This window comes from Callionymus lyra, chromosome 19 (genome assembly GCF_982586985.1).
Source record: "Callionymus lyra chromosome 19, fCalLyr1.hap1.1, whole genome shotgun sequence".
In the NCBI taxonomy this organism is placed as follows: Eukaryota; Metazoa; Chordata; class Actinopteri; order Syngnathiformes; family Callionymidae; genus Callionymus; species Callionymus lyra.
The window spans coordinates 12,699,079-12,720,317 of NC_141836.1; the positions used below are offsets into that span (position 1 = coordinate 12,699,079).

The window sequence follows — 21,239 nt, forward strand, 5'->3', positions numbered from 1 at the left end:
GATGTGTTAAAAAACTTGTTATTATATTATCCAATAATGTAATGTCTCTTTAAGGGCAGCGTCCCAAAACTCTGTTGATAAGGATGTTATTTTAAACACTGGCATCTTTATTGTCATGGCTTGTAATTTATTTTGACACACTTCCTGTTTGTCTTACTTGTTTGAGTTTTGTCCAGAAGCTCTGCGCCTGTTGCTGGAGTTCTTCCCACCCTTTTCCCAGCAGCAGGCGCCAGATTATATTCCTCTCTACTTGGCACTTGAAACGTTTGTATTCTCCTCTCGTTGACTTTCTGGATTTCCTCTTTATGTTGTTTTTAATTCACCTAGAGCCTGTTTTTTGCCGTGTTTATAAGGGAGTGTGTTTTTTTTTTCCTGACCACCGCTGTCTCTGTTTTCCAGTCTTCCTTAGTTTGTTCTCGGCCCGGTTTGTGGTGTGCTTTAGGTTGGACTGTGATATGGACACTGACACTGATTCTGGACAATTCTTCGTGGAACTCTTGTTTTGAACTTGAGTTTGAAGTCTATTTCTTTATTTTAGCTTTTGTCATTTTTTTAAATTAAGTAATTTAATTTATAATTATATTTGAATTAAAAGTGTTTTTTTTCACTGTTGAATTAGATAAAATGGAAAATGTTTCGTCAATGTAGCCATTAGTATGGTAATTCTATTGGATTGAATGTTTTGTTGGCCGTTGAGCACTCCTGTTTCCTCCCACACTTTGGTATACTAAAGACAACTTGTCTACAGGTTTGTCTTTGACTGAACTATGACGGGCTGTCGTCCAGGATGAGCTCGCTTCACGAAGCAAGATTGTGACACTCGAAGGTAGAAAGTTGCTATAATTACACCGTGCAAGCTCAGCTTGAGCATGAGGTCACGGTTCTCAAAAAGAAGGAAGTGAAAGGGATACAGACAGAAGATATCGTGAAGACATTCAAAACCCAGTTGCTCGTTGTCACAAATGTTTATTTATTGCCTACAAATCAATAAATCAGTGAGTTGTGGAAAATGTAATAAACGTATTGGTCGACAGACATCGAAACTTTAGTACGGAATAAAATATAATATAAAACTTAATTAACCAGGTCCGTTTTGACCGACGACTTCACAGAAGTGGCTTTAAGTGCTGTGCATCAAACTATATACAGAAAACATGACATACAGTTTGATACTCAACATCTGAGCCATTTCCAAAATCTTCTTCTTCCGAAAAACTCAAAACAGGTCGTAACATGTGTTTAACTGCAAAAGAGTTTGACAATCATTAATGATGATTATTTTCATTTTAAAAGACTAAAACGATGAAAAAAAAGACCATTTTGACTAAGTAAAACAATGCGAATTACATTTAATACATGTTAATAAGAAAGCAAAAAAAAACAGTTGTTGATAATGTTGTTTCTCAATGACTATGATAGAAAAGAAAACTTGGAAAAAAAAGAGCTATATACAGTATATTGATTACTCAAGAGTTGTGAATCATAATGGAAGGTAGTTGTTGATGGTGGATCTTAAATATGGTGGCCCAGAATTGCAAAACAAATTTACAAATTGAAACAAAAGTACAATTTTGAGTAACAAATGTACGAACTATGAAACAGAGTTGCAGTTTTCTGAAACAAATTTTAAATTTACTAAATAAATGTAGAAACAATAACTTTTTTTTTCTTATAATTTCCTGACAAAAATGTACGAACTCCGAAATAAACAAATTTACAAACTCTTGAAAGAAATGTACAAAATCATATTTATTTATTTACAATCATAGGAAAATGAAAATATGTTCCACAAAAAAATGTATTTCAGAGTTTGTACGTTTGTTTCAGTAATTTTCAAATTGTGTTTCACTGATAGTACATTTGGTTTAAAATTATTAAATTAGTCTCATAGTTTCTAAATTTGTTTCAGGATTTCTTCTGAAAACTGTCATTTTGTTTCAGAGTTTGTACATTTGTTTTTAGGGAATGGTGATTTTGTTTTTAAAGTTCAATTTTAAATTTTAAAAAGTCAAAATTAAAAGAAAGTTTTAATGAAATTTGAACCATTTATCATTTATCTAAGTTTTTTTTAATTAACCTTGCAAATGTTGTGTGGCAAATTTTCTGCCGTAAAAACGGATTTTGCGTGTCTGTGTGTTGACAGTGAGTCATTCCGAGAAATATTTGAGCCTCCGCCAGCGTTCCGACTTGACATTTACGATGCTTGTAAACTGTCAGGTTAGGTTTCATGGTGGAAAATAAAAGTCTGTTACAGCAGACGTAGAAAGAGACAAAGATGTAAAGACTTCAAATGAGAGCATATCAATCTATCAAGCGACATTACAACCCAACTCCAGTTTACTACTCTTGATTAGGAACAAGATAGTCGTCTTCCCACTGCGCCATCCCGGCAGCTTCCTCCTCAGGATTGCATTGTGAGCTGTTGTGGACTTCTGCTTGTGTCTCGGTCACTTTAGGAACTTCAGCGACGTCATCGTAGTCCAGCTCAGACTCATCGAGCTCATAGGCCACATCTGTTGAGAAAGAAATAGCCAAACTATGAGTGTGTTTGTCAAATCTGGCCCGCCGAGTCATTTTACGAGGCCAGTTGAACGGTTTTCTTTAAAAAAAAGTAGAATAATGTTCATGTTTATATGGTGGACTATAAAGATGCCAGTGATTGTGATAGAATGAGATGTGGTTGCTGGGGGCAAGTGGGTCAAAATAGCATCACAAAGTGGGTCGTTCCAAACTTTCCTGGATTCTGCTGAGGGATGCTCGTGGTGTCGTCACCAGCCATCAGAGGCTGAATCTTGTCCATTTCGGGAACTTCCTCGTATTGCGAGGAAACACTCCCAGCATCGCTCGCCTCGTCTGTAGGTTTTCAACATAACAAAAATGAATACGTACGATTACAAGTATTTTGTATACTGTTCTACACTATTTAAAAATATGTTTTCTAATCTTTAACTATATTTCCTGGCTTCTTTGGTGTAGTTTTTTCTTGTCTCTCTCAGAGTCTATGTGTGCTATCTTAACGAAAACAAAATGTATCTTTTGCCACAAAATAATTTTCAATTTCTTTTTTTCGCCCTCATAACCAGACGTTAAGCATATAAGGATGTATACAGTTGCATAAAGAATGAATATTGGCAACAAAGAAAAGCCAATTGATAAACTAGTAAAAAGATGCCTGTAATGTTCTCATTTTGATTTTTTCTGTCCAGTGTATCTGGCATTGGACTTACTTTCATGACCAAATATTTCCATTTCATTTGCTTTGCTGCCGAGCTCGTTGAAGTTGTCAGCCTCCTCGACATTCTTCTTCTTCTTCTTCTTCTTCTTCTTCTTCACTGATTCAGTCGGCGTGATGTAGTTGACAGGGCAGAAAACAGGAGGATGAAGTAAAGAGAAAACATATCTCTTATTCATAAATGCTTTTTGGCAAAACACTGGCTTCTTGTGGCCACTTTCTGACTCTACTAAACCTTCCAGTCACGGATGGACTTCACGACATTTGCCCAAGAGAAGATACTCACATGAAGCCATCATTTTGGGAAAGGTGCCCATCTTCAACATGACCAACACAGCCACCACTAAGATCAAAATCAGGAGCACTCCAAATCCGATCAATGCGGGCTTCACAAAGTCTTGCTTCTCTTCTTTAACTTCCGGCTCGTACCCTGGACACACATGAGCAGACGATCAGAGGTTCCTTCCATAGATTCGGCGGACTATATCAAGAGATCCGAACGTTACCGTGGCAATAGATTTCCTCTGGAACAGAGTCGTAACAGGTACTTGCCGTGACACAGTAACGGATGTCTCTATGCTCTTTTTCGCAATTCAGCTTTGTCAGCAACTTAACCTTGAAATGAACCAAAAGTTAAACTTAGAGTTTCTTAAAGTGAAATGCAAATCTTTACCTTTGGATGATTTTCAGTACTCTGAAAACTTGCATTGTGGGCCGTGCAATTAAGTCGCTTGCACAAACTGTTCTTGTGTTCAGCAGAAAGCGAGGTTTGCGAACAAATTTTCTCCCATCTACCGTCATAGCTGACCTCAATCTGACCGCCACATTTCCCAGTGACTCTGAATTCTACATTCGCTGCAGATATAAACCATGATTGAGCAACACACGATCCATTTATGGTGGGAAAAAAGAACACACAACTTACTGACACAGTAGACGGACACCGGTCCTTTATCACACTTTCCCTCGACCCTGTCGCAGTGGACCAGTCTGTGCTGGTGCTTGTCACAGCTGACGTGCTGTGCATACTGCCCGTTTAGAGCCATGCCATAGGTCTCGGTGACCGCATTGCTGCAGTTCTTTTCCTGGCATATCAAGTTTGAGTAGTCGTTATTCCAGTTATTGCCACAAATTTCTCTCTCATTAATCTTGACGATGCCATGACAGCCACCAGAGAGTTTGGCACTTGGGGCTGCAAAGAAGAACAGAAAACGACAAAAGTAATTAATTCATTTTCTGCCGTTTATTCCCTTAAGGTGGTTAAGTGTGACACAAAGACACACAACCATTCAAACACACTCATATCTACGGACAATTTCCGAATCAAACTCTGTTGGGTTGTGGGAGGAAAATACAATAAACAAATAAACTACAGACAGAAAGTGAACCTTCTTGCTGTGAGGCTGACGCACTAACCGTGCGCCCAAAATGACAAAAGTAACCAGAAGAATTCAGTCACTGGATAATGAAGCACTTTTACCTTCACATTGTATAGACAGTTGCTCTGCCGGAGTGAAACTTTCTTGTTTCACACAGTCCCAGATACTTTCAGGATTTTTCCCGTCACAGTTAAAGCTGAAATTGGACAATCTGGATCCCATTTTCTTCATGGAATGGTAATTCCCACAGTTGAGATCCTTGCAGAGCCTTTCGCCCTCGGCTTTTGACCAGTTTTTAGCAGAAACAGGGATGTGAGGATTCTTTTCAGAGTTGACGTACACATTTCCACTGCAAGCTTGCTCGGTAACCATGTGCAGCTCAATCTTTGCCCAATCTGGCAGCCAAAAAAACACAGAATATGATAGAAAATGTTCCTTGAAAAATGCTATCAATTAAATGAATGTTTAACCCTAGTGTCACCCCTTGGTCATGGTGACCCGGCGGCCGAAAACAAATTTGTTTTAGGTGTCCCTTGTGATGACTCTGGGTCAAGGTCAAGGGATGCCTCAAACATATTTGTTTTTGGCCACTGGGTCACCTTGACCAAAAGGTCACACAAGTGTAAAAGCATCATTTAAATAGCTATTGTGATGTGTGTGTAAAAAATATTTGTTTTAAGCCTAAAATAAAGATGCAATCGGAGACTCTTACCAAAGCACTTGACGGCACCTAATAGGCAGGTTTTCTGTGTCTGTGTCTCAATCTTGCATGTATTTAAGAACTTGTTGTTTGCTGAACAGTCGATACTTTTGATGGCGTGGCCGGTGGGTTTCAGCCCGAAATAATCGAGGACCTGGAAACCGCGACCACATCCCAGTTCTCCACAGATGGTATGCTGGACCTCTTCGGTCAGCGCGTCTTTGCAAATCGAGAGCCACTGGCCTTCGTACATCACCTCCACTTTCCCAAAACATTTGTCCTTCGAGAATAACTTGGGTTTTATGCTACCTGTAGTGAAACACAAGATTATTAAATATAAATAAAGCTGAATGTGTATACACCAAAGACTTCAGTTTTAGGAGCATATTTAAATTGTCTTCAGTAGTTTTGGTTTGTCATTCATTTGAGTCTAAAATATAGATGGTGATGATATCGACATGGATTGTAGGTCAGGGTCGATGAACTCACTAGGAGCCAAAATCAAAAAAGTGTATATATTTAACAAACTGCCAGAAACAGGAAGTATAATTACGTTTTTTTTTTTAAATTTTCAATATATCAAAATTTTCTCTGTTTTTTTTGTTGTTATACCAAGCACTTACCAAGAAACTATTATTGTAACCTTTTTTTTATTGGACCTCTATTGTACTCAATATGTGCCAGTTTGTACAAAAACTCTTTTTTCATTGAAATACTTACATGAGAAAATTATCTTAAACCCCGCCCATTGAAAACAGAGATTAAATCTGATTTGCCATTACCATGCCCACTCTGCTCTAATTGGTCAGTCATCAGTATCAACATCTAGCTTTTGAAACATGTGATTAAGTCAGGAGAGTTTCACAAAGTTGACACTTGCCCGAGCAAACGATGTGCGCGGCTTTGTCACACGTGTTTTGATTGTCCGTCACGAAGCTCAACCTGTTGAAGTTGCCGGTCAGCGAGGACACGTGGACGCTCTTGAACATCAGGCCACTTGGAGTCGGTTGATTCAGAGGCTTAAAGATTTCATTCCCGCAACTGAGACGTTTGCAAAGCATTATGGACTTCCGGTCCGTCCAAGTGTGGGAACACACACCTCCGCACGTACCTTTGGTGCAAATGTTGACTTTTCCCCAACAATCATTTGTCAGGTTCACCTTGATCTTCCCTGCGAGCAGATGAAGCGTGTCTGCGTGTCGGTTAATAACAACTCATGTCGGCAACACTCACCTGAACAATGGACCATCGCCGTGGTGTTGTAGTGGTCAGACGGGAGTGCGGTTGTGTTGTTACAGTCATAGATCGACGTTTGTGGATTCAAGCAATTCTTGGAAACTATTGAATCCTTTCTTATTGACTCGTATTTCCGTAAAGATTCAAATTTTGTCGCGGATCCACAATGCATCTGTTTACAAGCATAGTCTGCCTCCGTTTTATTCCATGTTGCCGCCGAGCCAGACAGCCAGTATGTTTTGTTGTTCTGCTCTATGCCCACCACTCCAACGCACGACTCTGTTCCCTCGAGAAAAAGAACCTGGTGGCCTGATGCAGGGTGTTAAACAAGAGGAGTTAAATAGAGTTGGTTTAAAGGTGTAAAGAGCTTCACATAATGCCAATAAAAGACGTCTCACCTTCGCAGGTTATGCCAACAGCTTCCTTGCCACCAGACGTCGGAGTTTGTGTGATGCACTGAGATATGTGAGTAGCATCTGGCTCACAGTTCACTATGTCCACCATGAAGATTGGAGACTTCTTGTTGTATATCTCGGGATTTGTGGGCGACATTGCATTTCCACAGTTTAGAAAGTTGCAGACTTTATTCGAGTTGGTTGTCGACCAGCCTGACAAGCTGACGGCTTTCCATTTCCCTTCCTCCTTGATCTCAACCTTGCCCGCACACTTTCCCGGGCCGTCCACGAGTTGCAATTTAAAGCTCTCTGCAGACAACCAGGGTCAGATGTACTTTCTAGAATCATCTGGATGACAACACTGAAGCAGGTTCTCACCAGAACAGACCACGTAGGCGATTTTAGAACACGGGATGGGTTTGTCAGATCGTTTGGCCATGCAGTGCCACAAGGACGACTCGTAACCAGCACATTTCACATTGTCAAGTATTCCAGATCTTTTTCCGGGTTTTTCATTGAACTCCACCAACTAAAGAACATCAAGAAACAAACTTTAATTGAATTTGAACAATCATTTATAATGACTTGAATTGTAAAGTTTATCTTAATGTAAGAAATCTTGGACACATCTATCCATGGACACTTTTCACATGTCATGACTTTTCTTGTTTCCTAAATTCAACACGTTCTGTTTGTCCCACTTGGTTTTTTGTTGTTTTGTTTTTGCGCCTGTAGCTGTGCTTCCGCAGCTATGGTTCCTGAACTAATTAACACTGCTGCTCAGTTTAAGGCCACCTCTTCCTCAGCAACAGGTGCCAGATTGTCTGGTACGTCGTGCTTACATTTTTCTCCTGATGGGTCCGGACGGATTCCGTCCCTTGTTCTCTTCTACAGTGAAAAACTTAACCAACAACATCGCCATACTTACAGGACCACAGTTGAGTTCTCTGCACACCATTTCAGCATTCACTTTGTTCCAACCTTGAGAACAAACTGGCAGAGGTTGATTTCCATTCACTTTAATATGAACGGAACCATAGCAGTGACTGTCAGGCTGGTCAGTGTCTTGCAGCAGAACTTTGACCTGGTCTGAGGAAAACAATAGAGTCTGAGTTAGATAAATCAAACAAATGAAGTCTTTGTTCAGTGGTTGAACTACCAGAGCACGTCAGGTTTATTGAGTCGTTTTGGCTCCAACTGATGTTTGTGCCGCAGCCCATCTGTCGACACCACGCGTGAGGTTGAGGCGTCAAACCGACCGCAGTCTTCCATTTTGAATCCTCATCTTGTATTTCCAGCTGGCCAGAGCAAACGTTCGACGCTTCCCCTCTCAGCTGTATCCTCTTGTGCTCTGTCAAGTCGTGACCATTAGTGAACTTCACATCAGAGGGTCATGTTTGTGTACCTGAGCAGATGACGAATGCATGCGTCCCACATCTTTGTTGCTCGAACACACACTGCCACAGGTATTCTTCATCACCAGAACACTCGACCGGCATCTTTTTACCCTTATGCTCATTAGAGGGAATCCATAAATCGTTCAGAACCGTCTTGGAGGTCCCACAATTGAGGTCTTTACACAGTTTATTAGCTTCCTTTTTCCCTGGAGACAAATGTTAAATATTAAATATTATATAACATAGATACAACCAAACATGTTTAAGTAACCGAACTGAAGAGGGTGATTCAGAGACGGCGGTTTCATTCATTCCCATTATATCAGATTAAGTTCTACAGCTTTCCATGGACATTCTGGATTGTTTTTAATTACAATTTTCCAATCAATTCCGAAGTCATGTATTGTATAATATTTGTACGTGATTAACTTCTGCTCTAACTTGAGTTTTCTTTATCACATGACGCATTTTTTCGATGTTATTTTAAAAACTATTTTAGTAGCTTTTTGAGGCCTTGGAAATCTCTAATAACTTATTTCAACTACTATATATTTTATTTTATATTAAGTATCAATTCTTAGTATTATCGCTGGCATGTTTTGGCTTTTACAAAACTGATTATTTTTCTTTTAACACTAGAAAGCCCACCATTCTGCTGTTCTACCTATAAAACCCAAAGGGCAGCCGGTCGGCTGGAAACCACCTGTGGACGCTCATTTTGTTATGTAAACGGGGCGATCATTGTCGCACCCAAAGGAGGGAGTATGCTGGGGGGGAGGGGGCTGTTCAAATTCTAACCTGGCAAGTTAAGGGTGAAACACAGCAAGTAAAAAAATAAAATAAAGAAAGGTCAGTTACAAAATGGAAATAAGAAAAAAATTCAGACGAATATTGAAAAAATGTCTTAAAACTAACAATAATGTCAAAAATAAATAATGATATTATTGGGGAAAGAAAAGTTTGGTCTCAATCTGGTGAGACAATTGTCTTGGATGGAATTTAAAGTTAGGGTTAGGGTTGGGTTTAGGTAAATCGGGGTGAAAAGGCACTGGCCAGTGCAGGCTGAGTAAGGAAATAAAGAAAAGTAAGTTACAAAATTGAAATAGGAAAACAATACAACTACATATTTTAGAAACAAATAATGTAAAAGAAAAAAAAAATAGACCCTCACAGGTGGCATATCCCATACCCTTGCAAGAGCCAAGGTCTCAAGTTCCCACACAATCCGATTTGTTTTGTCTTTTTGTAAGTTAAATATGGTTGCTTAATATTTTACAGGTCATATAATTTCACTTGATGCTTCTCGACTCGTTGGGCGTTCTTATCTTGTGCTCATGTGACACCAGTGGTTTCGAACTCAATCATGCAAGTGGCCAAAATCTTTGAGCGGTTTAAGACGCAGGCAGAAAAATGTGATATCAATCACCGTCTCTGTTACAGGAAATGTGATTTCGGTTGCGATATTGTCAATCTTAGAGTCTCCTTCTCTATCTTTCAACGTCAGTTTTACTCTTATGGGAAGTCTCTGGTTAATCTTTTTATCTTATATTCAAGCATTTCTAAAGGGCACCGTATGAACATGAATATATGGGCATGTATTTTACGCTAAATTCTGTACCCCATTTGTCAGAGCAAAAGTATCCCGGCTCCATCCCAGGTGTCGAGTACTTGGCGTATCCTGCACATGTGAACCCATCCAGTCCCAGCTGGATCTGACCTACATGGAGCAGAAGAAAGCGCTTCATCTCAAGTTTCATCTCTTTGTTTTCTTCATCAGACTTACGTGAACATTGCACCTTCTTCACCGTCATCTTCCTGTACTTGCTGATGTTCCAACCAGGGCTTTTACACTTCAGCAGGTTTGTCTCTTCCCCGTCGCACACTATCTCGTTCAGCGACACGACGGCGCCGGCAGGGAGGAAATCGTCCACGGTGGAATTCTCCACCGGTTCTCCACAGAAGGTTGATCTGCAGACCACTCTTTCCGTCTCCGGTCTCCATAACGTGTCGCCGACATAGCCCCATTTGTTTTCATGATACACTTTGACGAAACCTTCGCACGGATGTCCGCCTTTCACAAGGATCGTCCGACCTTCATCTGGTACCAGGAGAGATGCCTCAAGTTTTTGAACCACACAACAATATATAGGTTTATTCAGTAATTGTTAAGAGCATGGGTGTCAAACTCAATCGCACCAGAAGCTAAAAAACTGTCTAAGTTGCGGGTAAAAAAATATATGTATTTACCAAACTATATATATATATATATATATATATATATATATATATATATATATATATATATTCACCAATCTGTCCGTAACATAAGGTATGAGTCTGACTGTGATATATTTTTTTAATTATTCGACCATGAGTTTAACACCATATATGTGTATATATATATATATATATATATATATATACAGTATATATATATATAGTTTGTTTATTTATTTGATGACTGTTTTTGATTCCATGTAAAGACAAGTTAAATTCAATGACGACTCATGGTAAAAGAACGTGCGCTCAAGAATTTTTTTTTTTCCAAAATGAAATTTTACATATTTCTACTTAACAAAAAAAGTTTCTCTTTTTTGATATTTTAATTTTAATTTTATTATTTTTATTCCAGCTTGATGGAAAGAAATGCAACAGAAATCCTATTTAATTCATGTTAAGTTATATAAAAAATCCCCAAAAAATCAGATCCTCTGATAAAAAAAAAAAGCTTGATAAATAACACTAATGTATATATACATATTTTAAAGAAGAAAAAAAAAAGTGATTTAATTTTTAATTGCAGCATTAAAAAAATGTTTAACTGTAAATTAAACATGTGCTGCAGGTATCTCCTGTAGGATGATCATTTCAATTATTTTATAGGCATAACCATATTATGCTTTCTTTAAAATTCTCTCTAATAAGTGGTTCTTATGTTGAGTAATAAAATATAATATATTATATAATAAACTTTTTTTTCTTTCTTAAAAATGCATGTGGTATGGACAACTGCATGTAATAGTTACTAAGTATAAAAAAACAAAAAACATGACTAAAACTTACTGATGGCAACTGCGGGCTCGATGAGGACGATGTGGAGGAGGAGGAAGGTGAGGAGCCTCATCATCAGCGCAGAAGCTGGTGACACTGATGCAGATCAACTGTTGCTCTGAGGTTAAGACTCAAAGGATGTGAGCAGTAGTCATGTGTCTGAGCTTCACTTCCGAGTCGTTCGACGTCGTCCAGCTTCACCGAAAGTGTTGCTTCATTTTAACAATGAATACAATTTTCTGACTTACAGTACATACAGATATTCCTGACTTTGGATATTAGCACTTGATTAAAGAGTACTTATCTACTACTACTACTACTATCTAAAAAAAGATTTCGCAAATTTTTTGTAGGATGATTGTTTTTTTTCTTTATTGTTTATTGTCACATGTGTTTGTTGGTACATGTGTCTACACACCTAAAATGTTAAAAATCAAAACCCAAAATTAAATGACTTTAATTAATCAACAAGAAAGTGATTTCAATTTTTTTCTAAAGAAAATGTCTAAAGTATTCAACTACTACGCTGATGATACTCGGCTCTACCTTTCTCTCCATCTTGCTTACTGGCCACAGCTCCAAAAGTAAAAAAAACCTGGTTCACTCAAAACTTCTTAAAATTAATAATAATAATAAAAAAAGATTTTCATCAGCTCCAAATCTACCAAAACAGCTTTTCTTTCCCAAACGACAACTCACTATCTTTTCAATCTATTGTCATGTTTTTTTTAATATATATATGGTTACGTTTAGCCTAAGTATTGAGTTATTATTTTTGAATAGTTAGCTCCAATTATTTCTATATTGAATAGTTGAACTAGTTTTTATTGAGCTCGACGTAACACATGTAACTATTTGATCAAGTATCTTGGTCATCTTTTGGTGTTGTCTGATGACGCATATTGATATTGAATTTAAAAGGCTACCAGATATTTTGAAAATGTTCAATTATTAAAAAAAAAAGAAATTCAACCTTACAATTTACCAAAAAATCTAAGTTAATAAGATTTAGAACAAATGTATTCTTTCAATATACAAATCATTGAATTAAATTATTACAACAAAAAAAAGATAAATAAAAAATATCCTCATGGTCGTCATGATTGACAGGTGACTGACAGGTATGGTCCGTCCATTCATTCTATTTTTAATTTTGAAATGCAAATAGAAAAATACAAATTTTAGGCCCTTTTTGCTGATTTTCTTTTTATTAACAAAAATTGAAAATTCAATTTAATGGTATCTTTTTAACAAAAATCTATACAATTTTGAAGAAAGGCCTCGAATTTCTATATTTTAATTTTTAATAACGACATTGCATCTCTTCATATCACCTTCTTCATATCAAATCTTCGTACCGTCTTGTGTCTAAATAAGACTTACTGTAAACAAAAGAGACGCATGCAACACACATTTAATTCAAACCTTCAGTAAATAAAGTTATTTTGTAAATTCTATGGCTTCATTGTTTGAATAAATCAATGTTGTCTATGAAAATGTTCAGTTTTTTATTTGTAACATTTTTTAAAATGGTGTATTAACTGTCTTTCACCTTAAATTCTAATAAGATATATTTATGTTTGTGGTGTGTAATGTGACAAAATGTGGAAAAGTTGAAGGGTTTTGAATACAACACTGTACAGTTGATACATTGACTGTAGGCTGTATAATAATATGTAGGTAGAGTATATTGGTTGAGAAAAAATCAACACACAAGTGTTACTTTGTATTTGATCAGTCAGGTATGATTGGCAGTTCTCCAGGGCTTCGATCGCGAGTCGTCCAAATCTGTCATCAGCTGATTCTGGAGACGTACATTTGCATTTTAGTCTTTAAAGGTTTGCTTGAGAACAAACAGCTCATCTGATGGCTGGTGCGGATGCGCACTTGAATTGTTAGCAGCTTTTAAAAAGTCTCTCGTTTTTTAATTTCGTATTAACATACATTGGATTATTCGAGTTTTTCAGCTATTTCAAAAACAATAGGAAATCAAGGCAAAATCCAATATAATATATATATATATACACTGTATATATATAATATCCAAATATTTTAAATTTCAATTAATACGCAACATTTTTTTATGAACAAATTTTAGCGTATTTTAATCAAAGAACTTTTTAACATGTAATATATTTTATCCCTTTTTTCTTTATGATATTTTAACATTTGAAAACCATTCAATATTCTATAGACTTCTGAACTCTGAATAAGAGGCTTTGAAAGTACTAAGTATTAAGGAGGGCATAATTGTATTTTCAGTAGTTTAGTAAAACAAAATGTGGTTTTTTTTTTAAATATTAAAATTCAAGAGGGAACTCTCTTATCTCTTATGCAAATGTTGGTGCATCAATAGTGAACTTCCTTATTTTAAACAATCAAAACCTCTGTAGTGAAACAGTGACAGTGCAACAATGTCTAGTCGCAGCTTATTTAAACCCCGGGACTCAAACCATCTCTACCGTTCAACAGAGATGGCTCCTCTCGTGGTGTTCGCCAGTCTTCTCTCTCTGCTCGCCATCGCGGCCAGTCAAGGTAAAGCAACTTCCTCCACAGCGTTATCTCGCATCTGTGTGTCGGCCATGTTTATCTGTTCATCTCCACGCAGAGTGCTCGCAGGAACTTCTCAAAGACGTCGACTTTCCTGGAACCGATATCAAGTTCATATTCGCCGCTGATGAGAATCACTGTCAGCAGCTGTGCACGCAGCACTCGGCCTGTCTCTTCTTCACGTTTGTCAGGCCGGACTGGACCGTCGACCAGAGGTACTGAGGGTGGAAGTCACACTTCGCTGCTCAGATGAAGATTTCAACTGTTTATGAGGCAACAGAGAAATGATGAGGATACGAGTAAAACTCACCTCTTGGCGATGACAAATGATAAGACACCAAAAATATTTAAAAGATAATTGATGAGTGCTGGAAAAACAAAAGGTTTTTCACCTTTTTGGGAAATAATTTGTTTTTAAAATATGTATTTAAACATGCCACTCCAATATTTTTGATCAGAAAACTTGATGTCAGAATATTGAATGGTTAAATTTAACATTTTAAATGTTGAAACTTTATTTAATCTTTTTTGAAGTATATTGTGGAGTGATTAAATCCATGATTTATGTATTAAAAGGTTCAATTACTTTTTCATGGAATAATGAAATTCCATAATTTCAAAATGAAAAAAACAACAAATATTCTTTTTTTTAATCCTTATCTCAGGGTCAAGGTGACCCAAAGAACCAAAAACAAACATGTTTTGAGGTATCCTTTGTGTTGCCTCTGGGTAAAGTTCCGCGCTTCAGACTCAGGGAAACTGAAGGTTTAATGAAGGTGTAACATTTTTGATGTCTTCATACAATGAGATGGTGGAAACTGCCAGATCCGATTACATCAGGAAACTGGTAGCAGCAAACAAGAAAAAACCCAAAGTGTTGTTTGACTCGATCAATTCTCTCATGTCTCCTGCTCCTCTAATCACACCTGTCTTCTGTGAAGCTGACAGCGATGCATTGTTGAGATTTTACATTGATAAAATTAAACATATATTTTATTGGGTATTGTTTTGATTGTTTAAGCGCTTTGTGACCCTGGTCTGGAAAAGCGCTATACAAATATTACTTATTTACTTACTTACTTACGTGGACACCTATTTTTCTTTAAGCAAAACAAGCTTTGGCCACAGAAATGAACAACTCTGGTGAACCTTGGAGTGAAACATAAAACAAATCTCATCCTCTGCAGACACTTCTACTGCTACCTGAAGTCCACCCCATCCAAACAGCCCAACAGCCAGAGGCCTCTGGTCGGAGTGACGTCAGGTTTCTCTCTCAAACCCTGCAGCTCTGACCCGAGTGAGCAAGAATGTGTTTTCAAGTACTGAGACCACGACTGAGATGATGATGGTTTCTCCTCATCGTTTTGTTTCTCCTTGCCTTCCTCAAGTCTACCACGATGTGGACTTCCCTGGTGCTGACTACAAACAGCTGTTTACTCAAGACTACCAAGAGTGTGAGAGGGTCTGCACTCATGATGTCAACTGTCACTTCTACACCTTCATCACCGAGAGCTTCACAACAGACAAACTCAGGTGAACATCTGCACCTTTTCATGAGGCTGATTGTTGTTGTTCAACGATTGACTTTATTGTAGGAGGATTGTGTGTGTGTTTTATTTTTGGGTGTGTTTGTTTGTCTGTGTGCATGTGTGTAAATGTATGTTTTTATTTGTGTGTGTTCGTCTCTGTATGTGTGTGTGTGTTTGTTTGTTTGTTTGTATGTGTGTTTTTTAAGTGTCTATCTGTCTGCATGTGTGTTTTTTTGTATGTTTATGTGTATTAGAGTATGTGTTTCGTGTATGTTTGTGTGTGTGTATATGTTCACCGATGCATGTGTCTATGTGTGGGTTTTTATTTTTTTGTGTGATGTTTATGCGTGTGTTCGTTTATGATGTAACTGTGAGATTCACAGAGTTCATTCATCAGGGTCGTGGTTTAGTTTGTTACGCCTGTTCAACCAATCACTGACTAAGACTGATGTTCGACCCGCCCACTTAATTTGCATACGGTCAACGCAATAATCTCAGAATTAAGTAAGAAGTCATTTATTCATTTTGACATTTTGATGTTCATCCATACATTTATTTATACATTTGTGAGGAAACGGAGTGTTTTGCCTCCGTGAGAATGGTGACTGATTCACTCTCTGCCATCAGGTGTGTGCACTGATTGGCTGATTGAGCCCAGGTGTGACAAGGCTATATCTGCCCTGAGACCCCAGTGCTCTGTGCTGCTCATTGTTTGCTCTATGCGATGGTGAGAGGTTCACTCTGAGTGCCCTCTGAGTAACAGAAAAATATTGTTCAAGTTTCTTGTCTTTCGTTCAGCTGCTTGGCAGTTCTCACTTTAGTTTTGGTTATTAAAAGGTAGCCTTGTGCTTTTTGTTTTCTCCCCCTCCCCTGTAGTCGCTTGTGCGATTTTGTGGTTATCCCTCCGGGGATAACTTTAAGAGACCCCTGGGTCCGCACCTGTGCCCCAAACCTCCTTTCCCCCCACGCCAATTTGTTACATACATTGTTACATATTTATGCATTTATTTATACACAAGTCATTTTTGTGTTTGTTTGTTTGTGTTTTTGTGTGTTCATTTGTGTGTTGATGTGTCTATTTGTGTATGTTCTCTGTGCGTGTGTGTGTTTGTGTGTGTATCTTTGCACCTATGCATGTGTGTGTGCATGCATGTGTTTTTTGTGTCATAAAAAAGTTGACTTACTTGTGTCTTGTTGTGTGTTTGTAGGTACAAGTGTCACCTGAAGTTCAGTCTGGATGTGCCAACAACTCCCATCGTCGAGAGAGAAGAAGGACTCGTCAGTGGATTTTCTCACACAATACGAACGAACCTCTCCGACAAAAGTGAGCTGAGTCAGCACTTCTGTTCTTGTTCCATGTGCTCGACATATACATGTGTGTGTTTGTGTTTGTGTAGAGTGTGAAGGACAACTGTTTCCAATCACAGACATCCCAGGAAACGACATTCAAACGCAGCCTTCCGCCTCTGCTGGACATTGTCGGGCTCTTTGCTCAGCTCATCCTCTCTGCACACACTTCACTCATAACAGGTCCATGCTCGACGATCTCTACATGATGAACAGGTTTTTTAACGTCCGTGTTTCTCCTCCACAGCGGTTTGTTGACCTGCTATCTGAAGAGAAATACGGTTCAACTCTTGAGAAGTTATAAGGAAGGGTTTACATCTGGGCTGCCGGCTCGCTTCTGCCAGACAGATGAAGGTGAGAATTACTTTAAACAACTGAACAAACTTAGAAAACATGTTTAATAATTGATTTATATTGATCTAGCAGACATTGTTTTTTCAATATTTATATCGATATAGTTCTTTAAGTGCTTTGTTATTACCATGACAACTTCATATAGAATACATTGTGATAGTCTTTTTAAATTGTTTTATATAATGATTTGAAATCAATTTCACAAGTTTGAATCTTCCACTCTTGTCCTGATAGCCTGGGTGAAGGAAGCTCATGAGAATGTTGATTTCCATGGTTCCGACCTCGGCTTTGAGCAGATGGAAGATGCTGACGCCTGCCAGCGATCCTGCACCAGCAATCCCGACTGTCAGTTCTACACTTACGTCACGCAGGATTTCCATGACTCAAGATACCGGTAATGTTGTTTTTATTCCGACACATGCTGTTTATTCACTCAAAGTCAATTTTGTACTTAAATCGTTTTTTTGAATCATGAATTTTATATTATTTTTCATTTTGATTTTAGGGGCCGCTGCTATTTCAAGAATTCCTTTACGATGCCTGCGCCTCCTATAGTCGCCAAGTTGCCTCATGTTGTGTCTGGATTCTCACTGAGAAACCGCAATTAAACTTGTTGTCTAATGCTTTTATCATCTTCATCATCATCATCAAAAAATAAAAAAAAATACGTACTACTTACTTACTCCTTTATTTTTCTCCTTTATTTAGAAATTACATACATTGGTAAATTTGTACAATAATAGTCATAAAGAGTAATGTATACAAACAAACTAACCATAATCAATATCCAGCTCATTTGGTGTTTTTCGCAGAAACAAAGAAATCATTCAAAAACAAAGATATACGTATTCAATGAAAAATATTATAAATATATTGTTATACTGTAATAACAAGGATGTATTTGTCCATACTATTGCTAATAATTTATGATCTGGTCTGATCTGCACAGCTGGGTGAGCAAACCACAATGTAATATCTCTCAAGTCTAACAACTCTTATAAATACTGAGGTGTCAACTATTTGAGAACACAAACAATTGTAACGGTGGTTTGAAGTGGTAAGTTCGAAGTTTACAGAGATCTGTGAAGGCATCGCGAGTCTCTGTTCGTGAAGAAGAAGAAGAAGAAGAAGAAGAAGACGGACAGTTGTTGTTCGAAACTGTTTTTTTGGCGTTGTCTGTGGCACAGCAGCCTGATCAGCATTATCAATAAAGTTGATGAACCTTTTATGCTCTCTTTCTGCGAACGCTACACATTTTTTAAATAAAAAAGAGAGTTAGCATATTATTATTTTGACATTTTGACATATTGATATTCATCTACACATTTATTTTTACATTTCATTACATATTTATACATTTATTTCGACATGTATTTATACATAAGTCATTTATCGTCCTTCATAAAAAAGTTCTTTGTTTCTAATCTTGGGACGCAATTATACACAAGGCTGCACTACTATCTATTATCCACTTGATGGCAGCAGCGCACAGACAGTGTCGACCTCCCTCCAGGTGAAGCTATACCTGCCCGCCCCTCCGAGCGCCTCTCACGGCTGTAACAGATCAGTGAAGTGTGAGGCAGCTGCTGAGGTGGGCACTGAGCTGCTGCTATAAACCGGAGAATTCAGATGTTTTAGTTGTACTTCATCTTCTAGTCCTTAACTCTTGTGACGCCACACAAGGGTTTCACCAACTGAGCTTCACCATCCGGTCAAATCCAACCCATTTTTAAGTATAAATTAAATCTCAATACACTTGAGCTTGTAATCCATACTCCTGTACTTTCGATTGCACCACAGTAAAGTAGTTGTATGTTGTGTTGCCTTGTTTCAAATGAATTGTTACAATAAATATTCTTTCATGAAATACAGAAATATATTGTCAAGTCCAGGACGTTCAGGCACTAACCAGGTGGAATTATTTCAGTGCCATAGGAGGAGACTAAAATAGTCAAACACGACGTCTGTGCACGGACATTGGTCACTTCCGTCTCGGGTCTTGTCCTTCAATTTATGGAGAAAAAGTAACAATCCATAGTATGTTCGGCTAATTTATTTACTATTTCCAAGCATAAGAAAATACAATCTTCCTTAACAATCAACCGGGCACCCTTCTTCATGCGACTCAACAAATGGACAGTCCAGGACAGAATGTCCATGAGCTCTAGAAGGCTTCTGTGGTGGCGTAAAGGGTTATTGATCCAAGATCACTGACATCATGCTAGAGGCTTCTCCATCTACTGGAGAAGCTACATACACACACACACTGAGAGATTGGGAAAACAGTTTATGAAATGAGATTGGGAAACATCTTGTCAAATCGTCTTGGCCGAGTGTCCAGACACGAGTCACACCAAGGAGGTCCGGAGGGCGGACCTCACTGTGTCCTGTATAAAGTCAATTTGAATGATATTAGGAATCTGATGATCGTAAGAATTGCTTTGTGAATTACCTGCTGGGCTTCGACCCACAGTTAATAAAATCCATCATCCCGTTAATCTGCTCTGGGTTAACTAATTTCAAGTCGACAACCTCTTGGTTCCTTCTTCAATATATTGGCGTCCCTGGGTGGGCCCAATATGCCATATCGAGTGTTCCTTGATCATGTGGTACACGCCATTGAAAAGTACAGAAATTATGAAAAAAGAATCAAAGAACAAGAAAGAAAAGTGCAAAAAAGGTGGCGCAAATGCAACTTGTCGAACTCCAGGGAAAGACCAAAGCAAGTTTTCAAGCCCCCGTGGTGGAAGCCATGGCACCTTCCCTGCCCCCAGAACGTCTAACAAGTGCCCCACGAGAGACTGAAAGGTACCCATAACAGCCCCATGGGGGCCGATATAACCAACCATATAACCAGTTAAGACAAGCCCCATACCTCCCATCACAGAGAGGGGCGTACAGACAGTCATTTCAACCTGCAGTAAGGACAGGCTATAACTGCAAAAGACCGGGGAACATAAGAAGAGATTGTCCAAACAATGTTCCTGAAAGGATGGACGGAGGAATAGGAAACCGACTAAGGCCACAATCATGGGACAGCCAAGGAACGCATGGGCTGGACCGAAATTTGGGTACTAGAGGGGCCCACAGAATCCTAAAGAGTCAACTTTTAAATCACTAGCCGAACGTGGGCGAGAATCCAATGGTTATGTTTAAATTGAAGACAAACTAATTCTGATGCTGCTAGACACAGGCGCAACCTGTGTAACACCAATTGATGCCACAGACCTCCCCATGTCCGGAAAATTTGTAAAAACAAAAGGATTCTCGGGAACAACACAAATCCTCGAAATGACTGATCCAGTGAGACTTGCCACAAATGATGACGAAGTCCGAATACCAATTTTGGTAAAACCGAAAACATACTGCTTAAAGAAATGTTGACACAGATCCCAGACCACTTGTTTTCAAAGCATGACACAGATGTTGGTCTGGTTAAATCAGGCAGCCCAGTACAAATAGAGTTGAAACCAAACATAAAGCTACCAAAGCGACCGCAGTATCCGCTCAAAGCAGAAGCAGAAGAGGGAGTTCAAAACTATATCCAGCAATTAACAATCATCCACAAGATGATTTACCTTCAGAAGAAAACTACAACCTGAGGTGACTGGGATCAAGAGTCTGGTGGTCCCAGGAGATCTGGTGTACATAAAGGTCTTCCGGCGGAAGTGGCACGAGCCGAGACGAGAAGGCCCATACACGGTGGTCTGAGCCACACCAACCGTGTCCAAGTCGAAGGCAGAAAGACTTTGTTTCATCTGAGCCACTGCATCAAGGCTCACACACCAAAGACCAACGACAACAGCGATAATCGGGGCAGTGAAGCTCAATCAGTAGAAAATTAAAATGCTGGTGACACATTTTCTTGTGGTGACAATCTGTCTCATTTGGTTATTTCCAGGGAACGGGCTTGCGACGACACAAGGACAACATCGAGTCCGACGGGAGGAGCCTCCAGTGCGACGCACACCCAGCCAATCCAAAAAAAGAATGAAAGAAGCACCTCAGATAAGTACGATTCAAACAAGCCTTTTAATGGTCACATAATAAGAGATAAAGATTGGAGTAG

At 38.6% G+C, this 21,239-nt stretch overlaps 2 protein-coding genes across 3 annotated transcripts; one reads left to right on the plus strand and one right to left on the minus strand.

The window, feature by feature from the left end:
• Positions 1-1,408: 1,408 nt before the first annotated feature.
• Positions 1,409-11,475, minus strand: LOC148059552 (scavenger receptor cysteine-rich type 1 protein M130). The gene is made up of 19 exons (XM_087781548.1): positions 11,403-11,475; positions 10,123-10,437; positions 9,958-10,056; positions 8,348-8,545; positions 8,102-8,293; positions 7,871-8,031; positions 7,321-7,471; positions 6,946-7,251; positions 6,545-6,856; positions 6,188-6,482; positions 5,324-5,616; positions 4,713-5,006; positions 4,158-4,424; positions 3,906-4,087; positions 3,739-3,847; positions 3,519-3,662; positions 3,228-3,332; positions 2,733-2,853; positions 1,409-2,599 (listed from the first exon to the last, which is right to left on the minus strand). The coding sequence occupies exons 1-19, from the start codon at positions 11,464-11,466 to the stop codon at positions 2,341-2,343; spliced, it is 3,867 nt and encodes a 1,288-aa protein (XP_087637674.1). The 5' UTR covers positions 11,467-11,475; the 3' UTR covers positions 1,409-2,340.
• Positions 11,476-13,791: 2,316 nt separating this feature from the next.
• Positions 13,792-17,844, plus strand: LOC148059553 (coagulation factor XI-like). Of its 2 annotated transcripts, none has more exons than XM_087782258.1 (9): positions 13,792-13,925; positions 13,999-14,155; positions 15,128-15,237; positions 15,329-15,473; positions 16,678-16,793; positions 16,867-16,999; positions 17,064-17,170; positions 17,405-17,564; positions 17,676-17,844. In XM_087782258.1, the coding sequence occupies exons 1-9, from the start codon at positions 13,805-13,807 to the stop codon at positions 17,776-17,778; spliced, it is 1,152 nt and encodes a 383-aa protein (XP_087638384.1). In that variant the 5' UTR covers positions 13,792-13,804; the 3' UTR covers positions 17,779-17,844. The 2 variants fall into 2 exon arrangements, with proteins under 2 accessions (XP_087638384.1, XP_087638385.1); XM_087782259.1 differs by having other exon boundaries at positions 16,897-16,999.
• The last annotated feature ends 3,395 nt before the right edge of the window (positions 17,845-21,239 follow it).